The sequence below is a fragment of the Thunnus maccoyii genome, chromosome 5 (genome assembly GCF_910596095.1).
Source record: "Thunnus maccoyii chromosome 5, fThuMac1.1, whole genome shotgun sequence".
NCBI classification, from domain to species: Eukaryota; Metazoa; Chordata; class Actinopteri; order Scombriformes; family Scombridae; genus Thunnus; species Thunnus maccoyii.
In genome coordinates, this window is record NC_056537.1 from 10,680,787 (window position 1) to 10,690,119 (window position 9,333).

At 39.3% G+C, this 9,333-nt stretch overlaps 1 protein-coding gene across 4 annotated transcripts in view; it reads right to left on the minus strand.

Annotated features, from left to right (window-relative positions):
• mon2 (MON2 homolog, regulator of endosome-to-Golgi trafficking) overlaps nt 1-7,429 on the minus strand; it is a 41,114-nt gene extending 33,685 nt beyond the window's left edge. For 2 of the 4 annotated variants that reach the window (XM_042411443.1, XM_042411442.1), the window contains exon 1: nt 6,863-7,429. In XM_042411443.1, coding sequence (XP_042267377.1) covers nt 6,863-6,970 — 108 coding nt within the window. In that variant the 5' untranslated portion in view covers nt 6,971-7,429. The remainder of the gene's footprint in view (nt 1-6,862) is intronic. The other 2 variants (XM_042411445.1, XM_042411444.1) reach the window with 1 other exon arrangement.
• Nucleotides 7,430-9,333: the final 1,904 nt, after the last annotated feature.

Consider the following 9,333-nt stretch of genomic DNA (forward strand, 5'->3'; position numbering starts at 1 on the left):
TGTGCTAGTAGGAAGTGATTTCCCCAGTGGGGTGTATGGCAGGGGTGAGATGCAAGGAAATGTAAAGGGGAAAGGAGGAATGTCTGGAGAAAAAGGCGGGAGGAGGAGATGACATGGATATGTCGCTAAATGCGAGTCAGTCCGTGTGAGAGCAACAGAGATACCGAGCATTTCCAGTCAAAACAGGTTGTTCTTATCTCTCTGCGGTGACCACAAACCAATGTAAGCCTGTCAAAACTTCCTCTTTTCTGTCTAGCCTCTGTTGCTTCTTTTCACCAGGACTATTGCCTTTCACTTCTGTATGTCTTCCCTTTCTCTGCTAATTCTCCTCATGCTCTCCCACATGTTCCTTCCATTAGCATAGATAAACACTACCTTTCATACCAAAATCTAAGCTGTATTTAAAAGATATTTTTACCACTGATGATATGACTGCTTCGGGAAAAGGTGGCACATAATCAATTGATTATTTTCTTCTGGAAAAACCTTGCTAATTGCAGCCTTTAATCACAACATCTGGCATATAACTAACATCAATAGTAGCAGCGAGATCCTCAGCTGAGCAAACAGCCAATGGGCCTACGTTACCTTGATGCATTTTTCATACATCCACTGCATGGTCTGACTACATCCCGGGCATGCATGTGTTACAAATGACTGGAGCCTCACTGATCTTTTCAAAAAACAACATCATCCTATGATGTCTGCAGCCACAGAAACACAGTGAAAGCCCAACTTTTGAAAAATAAGGTTTTTTATATAAGTGACCTCTAAGTGAACATTTCCCATCCAACTGGATGAAAAACTTTATTCGATTCATGAAAAAACGAGCAAAGCAGTATACCACTCTACCACCACTCTGTGTAAACAGATTAAAGCATAATGTAATTGTGAGCAAGGCAGACTACTTTGGATTTGGAAACCACTGAGTCCATTAGAGCTGCAACAATTAGTCGATGAATGAATTAGTCGGTCGACAGAAAATTCTACATTTGTCTAGAATGTAGAAATGTAGAAAATCTACATTTATTCTGATTATCAAGTAATCATTTAGTCATCTTTTAAGTAAAAATGCCAAATGTTTGCTGGTTGCAGCTTCTCAAAAGTGTGTCATACAAGCAAACTGAATATCTTAACTGGATTTTGGACTGTTGATCAGACAAAACAAGACATGTGAGGACATCACCTTGGGCTCTAAGAAATTGACATTTTATAGACATAACAATTAATTGAGAAAATAATCTGCAGATTAACCAATAATGAAAATAATTGTTAGTTGCAGTCCTTTACATCCGAGTGGCTGTAAAGAGCAATCTTTGGCCTCAATGTGACTGTATCACTTTAACATGTCATTTGAACAGTTGAGCCACTGTTGAGGACCTGCTGGACCACTGGTTACCAAGCAACCCCTGGTTGGTGGGTTTGCCTGTTAGTATGAACTGGCCTATTACCAAATAGCGCCTTAAAGTTAATCTTCAAAAAATGCTAGTCTCCCTCTACTCCTTTGTTCCTCAAACAGAGCCAGAGGTCTTAACAGGGCAATAAGGAGAACACAGAGAGCTTTTTTAGCCCCCTATAACTACAACCCGACAGTGGCTACTATTGATATCACCAGAGGCTGATACAATAATATACTGTAGCTATGTTGGATAACTGAAAATACAAAGAGCCAGAACTGCTTGGGTCTGGGATAGTGGTGATGTTTTTAAAGAATTTAACAACTGAAACAATATTTCAAGCTTTCTAATGAAAGCCTATGCAATGTTTTATCTGATAGAGTTATTTAGTTAAAGCTGGACATAACTGATGAGTTGTAATTTATTAACTGCTAGTTTTCAGATAACTTCTCACCTGTGATGCTCCATCAACACCTAAAGAGCACAATGTAACCTAACAGCATACTGTATTACAGCTGTCCGTCTAGTCAACTGAAATAATGAGTCACCCTGAAATTCTGCAGCCTGTGGCCCACGGGCAGTGAGAAAGGGGAGCATGTTTTCTCCAATATCCAAGCTATAAATAGTATTTGAAGTCCACTTCAAATAGTTCTGACAAGAGCCTTCTTTGTGCTTATCAAAAGGCCCAGCTTGGTCAGAGTGTTCATGCGTATTGAAGGAGTAGTGTAAGTATTTGTTCATCACGATTATTGGCCCTCAAGATGCTAATCAGTGGCAATAGTGGCTGTTGTGATTTAACAGGATAAGATCCTCTTTGATTGGCTGAATCTGATGAGGGTGAGACACAAAGGGACATCTTGAAAAGTACTCTTGAATCGGTCTACCGCACAAGTCATCAAAAAGATGTTTTTTCACGCTATTGCAGAATCTGTGAGTCAATCAAATAAGGGGCCTACCAGTAAACTGATAAATGCCTCTAATCAGAGGTATTTATTGGTTTACAATTCCGTTGTGCGCCCTTGAGAGGAACCATGTGTTCCATCTTGAAAACAGTTATGATTAATACTTCCATCTGACAAATGTTAATGTACAAAAACCTTCAATCTTCACAATGAAACTCTTCTCAGATTGGCCTAGTTACTGGTAGAGTCCTCGGTTGACTGAAAACAGTGAATTCATCATTTCCATGTCTGTCAACACATTTTTCCATCTACTTCCTCATAGAAAGTGCTGTTTCATCTTTCCGTTGTTAAGTGTGGAACTGACTTCAATCTAAAAACTGCCAGCATTATGACGTCACCACCGTGTGGAAGGAAATACCGTTGGCCTGATGATGTCAGTATCCTGTGTAACAGAGAGTAGATATCCTAACCATTTTCCTACACTAACTATCCTCTCATTGGTTGTCTTACATATGATTTCCTTTATCAGTCTTTATGAAAAGTTAAATCAGGTTCCTGGAGTATTGTCCTTATTATAAAGGATAGTCTGTCCAATCTGATCACGTACTAATCCCAATGCCTGCCTTTTTTCCTTATCCAGGTAACATATCCAGATACAGGTTGCATTTCAATGCCAGGTGTAAATAGGGTAATGAAGTATAGTAAGAGATGTATAATATTCATTTAGGTATTTTCCACATGGTTACTTTTGAATTCGCCAGAGTGTGGAGGAATGGGTACATTATATACACAACGCTGGACTAAGTTGATTTTAAAATATCCATAACGAGTAGGAGGGGACATTAAATAGGGCTCTGTTGTACAAACAATGTCAGAACCAGGCTCTAAGTGCTCAATACTTTCAATTCTTCTCCAGTGCCTTTTTTGTGGAAGATCCTCAAAGCGGAACTGACCCATGTCTGAGTGCCAGCTCATTCATTTGCAAAGCAAAATTAGAGCAGCTCATCACACATTGACTTCCTTAGAAACTCGCTGTGAGAGTCTCTAATTCAGCAGTTTTTTTTTAACTGATTTAGCATATTTAGAAAACAGCACAACAGTGTCAGTCCACCGAATCCTCACTCCATGTTGCTCGTTGTTATTTTGTCTCTATGTAGCCTACACAATCTGTCTAGCAAATGAGTTGTGCCAAGTGAGCCATACAGAGGTTGCCCATAACGCTTTCTTTAAATTCTTATCCCCAGACAAGGCGTCACACGAGTTGCACTAAGCGAGCCATACGGAGGTTGCCCATAATGCTTTCATTAAATTCTTATCCCATGTCAACGTGTCACACTTCACAGAGAGCTACATACAGTTAACGGCACCTGACTCATCATCAGAGAGAGCAGAGGGCTGCCTGATGTGTTTTTTTTCACCTAGGCAAAAAGCAATCAGAGCACAACAAACAGGAAAGCTCCGGTGGTTTCATTGACTGCTACTCAATGAAAGAGAGGTTCTGAGTGTGAAGCTATGATACAGAAAAATCAATGGGACTCTTCTTGGCTCTTCTTAACCCAGACAAACAACTGGCTGTGGTGCAATGTCACTGTGGGAGATGGATTGGGAAATGGAGGAGGAAATGGAATGAAGACTGGCTTGGAATGCTTTAGTATTAAGTTTCCATAAATCTACTAACAAACATGTATACACAGCTATATAAAACTGGTTAGTACTGGGAATGTGTGTATGACAAACATAAAGGCAACCATCCATTAGAAATTAAGGAGTTCAGTTAAATCACATTCTACAACTGTATGAAATGAGGAACACATTTGTGTGTTGCAACAGGCGTAGAAATCATTTCAATTCAAACAACAGCACCGGTACGGAGCTTGTTTGTTGCACAATAACATCCCAGCAGAAAGAACCATGACAGCTCAAATTGGAAAAGGTTTCTTCAATCAAAACACTATCAACCAGAGCGTGAATATCAGAGTGGCTCCCTGCACTCCTGTGATCCCTGAGGGAAAGATGCTGGTAAGGACCAGGAAACCCGGGTGATGATAAATCAATATTTGAAGGAGATGCTTCACGAGGCCCCCTAGGCAAAGGCCAGCAAGCAGTCTACTACAAGAAACTGGCTGTATGCCTTTCATGGTGCTACGTTGTGACTGCCACACAGCTTATTTTGAAGCATCAAGCACTCGAGTCGAGAGATCAAATGAATCTGCAATGGCAGGAACACAAAGGAAGTGGAGGGACTTGCTGAGGTATTTCTCTGTCTCACTTTAAGGCTGCTTTTATCCAAAGTGAGACCTGAGGGAAAACAAACTAAGCCTGATATGCAGGTGAGCTGGCTGATAAATATTTCCACAACCACAAAAAAGCCCCACATACAGCACATTTCATCTAATGACCTGTGTGACCAGTGTTACATATGCAAGCAAACAGTGAGCTCGCTATACCTGGGAATTACAGGGAATTAAGGTAAGGAGGCTCTGACTGAGATGGTGTCAGTTGAATTACATAACTTTGGCAAACACCAGCTGCACTCTGTCTAAATGCATTTCATTTATAGGTAAACGTTAGAACAGCGTCTATATGTCCACACCGTCAGGAAACGCAGAGCGGTCGGACCAGAACAGATTACGAATGGAGGTTGTGTTTGTCCATATCATACGCTGCCAACCTCAGAACCATATGTTTATCTTTTAGCCCTTAAAATTGATGCTCAAAATAAAAATTCAGTACATTCCAGATATAAATGAACTCTGACCCCAGCCCTGCGGACTCCTGCAAGCAGAGCATGTAATAAAGAGGGCTGTGTTGTTTGGGGCAAAGTGGAGTCATAAAAGCCGGGTTGTCCTCTACGTGTGAATCTAACAATACACATTCACTGGTAAAAGGCCATGACATCATAGCTCCTTGTACTATTCTTTTCTCAAAATAAGCCATGATGTCACCGACACTGCAACACAAGTACACCAGTCAGGAGCTGCACACAGTAACTTATTCCAGGAAATACTAAAAAGAAAAAGAAAACACTTGTTATGAATTCACTCTCGGCTGTCAACACGGGCGAGCTTGTTGTGAAACCAATGTGCAATATGAGATCCTAAGAGACACCAATGTAGGCCAAACGGGCCTTTAATGACAAATGTCAAAAACAAAACATTTCCCTGAATACAGCTTACGTGAACATCTACCACATAAATGAAATGCAAAACTGCCCTGGGATTAAAAGCTAAAAATGGACCCAAGTCAAAAAGTCACTAGTGGTATCTATCTAGCCATATATATTTTAGTTAAGGGTTTAGGTTGTGGAGGTTCTGATTTCTACTGCCGAACCCAATACAACAGGAGGTGAACGGCATTTCATCTGTGTTGATCAAAGCGTTGAAAATATGCAAAACTCAACAGCAACATGTCTTCCTACAGACGATGTTTTGTTTATTCAGGACAACGATTAGCATATTAATAATCAATAGACAGAGAAAATGAATGAGCAACTACTTTTATGACCAATTAGTAATTTAAGTCTCTAGCAACATGTGTTAGTTCCAGCTTGTCAAATGTACGAAATTCCTACCGCTTAAAATGATAGTATACTTAATATCTTTTGGTTTTGGACTGTCGGTCAGACACAACAAGCAATTTGAAAGAAAAAAACATATTGGGATGTTGGATGTGGAACTCGGGATGATCCACAGACCTTCTTGTGAACAACTGAAAAATTTTGGGGTTTTTTTGTGATTTGGATGAACTACAGTGCTGAGCAAACACGTGGCTTTATCTTACAGAAGTGCTCACCTTGCAATCAGGGGAATAAAACTGTGGGAAACTACGGTGTCCGATCCATAGTCAACCAAGTACAGACATTCAACTATGTAAACAAAATCCATTATATTTAATTTAAAGGTTGGTTCCCCTATCTTGCAACAAGCATATTTTCTCACTTAACCTACCTCTAATAGTTAGTAGCCAATGAAAACATTGTTTAATTTGCCCAAATTCTGATATCTGCATAGCTAGAAGTTAACTAAAGCTAAAACATTATCTTGCTTTGTTTTATATTTTAAGTGAACCCAACCTTTAAATCACCAAACCTCCATTTAACCAACATCAATTCAACACTACACTGCTAAGTGATGTGCACAGTGAATATATCTGGTTAAAAAAATGTATGCCAATACATACATGTGTAAACCTGTTATGCATAACATCTGCTGAGCTCATGTTGGGTTTACTCTGTCACTACGTGAATGCTTAAAATGAGCCATTTAACCAAATGACGTGGCACGGGCCACTATAAACACCTGTATATTCATTTATTTCAACGCCTAGTAGACAGGAAGGCCCAGCAGCTGACACAACTTTTAATATACCCGAACAGTATGAGAACAACTCAGTGTCCACATCCCACAGCAGAGCACAGGCCCGGTGGGTTGGTGGGGGGAAACAGGCTCATACACATATGTAAAAAAAAATCTACATTATTACGACTATAAAATCAGAATCACATATGAGACAAGCTGCTGAACACCTAGGTGACTGCTCAGTGAAGCTAACTAGCCGGCTGACCTCTTTGACTGGGGGGAATTTCTTCTTGCACTCCATGGACAGAGACCGCAGGTCCGTCTGCATGTTCTCCAGCAATTTCTTCACCGCTTCGGGACTGCTGGTCGACATCTTTGACGGCGTCTTCGACAGAAATCTCAAGAAACTTCAAACGATAAGGAATGCGGGAGCGCAGTCGCCCCCCAACCACCCATCCACAGCGGGAATATATCCCGTCGCTACTTTATTTGCCTCCCTTGCAAAAGAAAATAAAAACGCCGCGGTCCATTGACACAGTATCCCACTTCTCTGCCGTGAGCAGCGATGACACCGTCATATGTTCCCCTTCTTCAAAACCCGGTGACATTAGCTTCGTGAAGTAGCATCGTTCCCCTGAATCTTCTGTTTCTTAAAGCTGCTCACTAATCGAAGATATTTGCCAATTTGAGCTGTATGCCATCAGCGGCCGTCAGCTCCGCTTTCCTTCCCACAATGCTTCGGTGGACAGTGACACGTCACTCGGACTTCCGTAAACACTGACCGATTCAGAGTCATGACTGCAGCGACCCCTGCTGGAGAAGCGTGATACAGACAGATGACGACAGGCCCAGAGCAGCACAGCATTTCTGCGCAGTTCAAGATATGTCCATCCCCCCTGAGAGATGCTTCCAGGTTCCCTTTATGGACAATTGAATGGGCATAAAATATGGTTAACTAAAGAAAGAGCTGTTTCTTTTTGAATTCTCCGCCCATGAATACATCTGTTTGATCAAATGTTCTTGTCGTTTCTGTTTTTTATTTTTCATCTGTGCTTTTATTGTATTCACACGGGTGATGAATATTTTATAAGAGGAAAAACTGAGCAAATGATCCAACCATGTGGCAAGAAAAAGGTTTTAATTTTGTGTGCCACTGGTGTCAATAATGGGAAAAATTCACGTACATGAAGAGAAAAAAACAGACTCCAAAAATGAAATTGGGCACTAAAATATTAAAAAATAAGAGAGTGCTGAAAACTTTTTATTTTTTGTTGTTGTGTTGTTTATTAAAATAAATGACATATTGTTTATATATACTGGCTATACTTTTCAGAATAATTGGTTTAAATCAAGTAATTTATGATGTCAGAAAATATCTGATCACAATGTTTAGTTGTTCTAGTTGACTGTTTTTCTTTTTTAAATCCCAGTATTACCTCAAAACTTAATAATAAAAAACATGTTCATAAACTTTACATTTTGGTTGCAGTATTTTATATTGAAAATTGGCTTTACCTGTTGTTGCACCAAGTCATTGATGCTCGATAGCTCAGAGCTTCACTCCACCCAGAAACAGCCTTTAAATTTTTGTAATATTACCTCACTAAAAGGTCAAATTGTTCATTCATACTGTACATTTCACTTCTTATCCACATTCATGAATTTTGTTGCACATGCTCATTCAATCACAACACTCAAAACAACCTGTTAAATTAAAGGTGTGAGGGCACCAGGAAGTAAATCCACAGAAGTACAGCCTACGGATTTTGACAGAAAAAAAAGGGAAAAAGTGTTATGCATTTCACAGACATGAGGAAATGTCATGAAACTGAGACTGAAATTGAAGTGACAGACACACCTTTTTAATTTTGTGTATAATTGGTATGAGGGACTTAACCTTTTATTTCAAGAATAATATTCTCACAATCATGGAGACTTCTGTGAAATTGCATCACAAATCTATGACAGTAGGTGGAACCCTCAGTATATTAAAACGTTTTCATACATGGACCTACAGTATATATTTATACATATAATGTCGAAAAACGCATGCAGGCAAGAGGGGAACATCCAAACTCCACACAGAAAGGCCCTAGTTGGCCGGCAGGTTCGAACCCAGAACTTCTTGCTGTGTGACAACAGTGCTAACCACTGCATACTACTTATTTGCACTCTACTTACAAAATATCAGAAATTAAAGGCGCACATCTCTATTAACCTTTTAATATACAGGGAATGTGTATTTTTCATTGAAAGTGTGATGTATGATGCACAATTAGATTTGAAGTTTGTCAGTGTATCCCCTAGAATATTAGATATTTGCTATATATTTAAATTCTTATGCATTATCAGCTATAAAGTTGTTCATCAATGACATTACAACTACTCAAAACACAATGTGCTGTACTATTAAACATATTGTATTCTACTGTGCTGTACATGCGGTAAACTAGTGGTATGATGCTTTTAATGCAAAATTATGTAATGCAGAACACTACATCATCTTACATACACAAAAACATTATCTTTGAATATTGTACATTTTTTAAATTTTAGGGAAAAATGACATGATAGCAATAGATATAAAATACACACTATTCTTTGAGGATATGACACTATTCTAGAGGTGTATTACTACAATTCATAATTTCTTTTCTCTGATGATCAAAATAGGCACAATCCCAAACATGTATTCTCACTTTGTCTTGATCATTGATGTAATGAATAATGAATTGT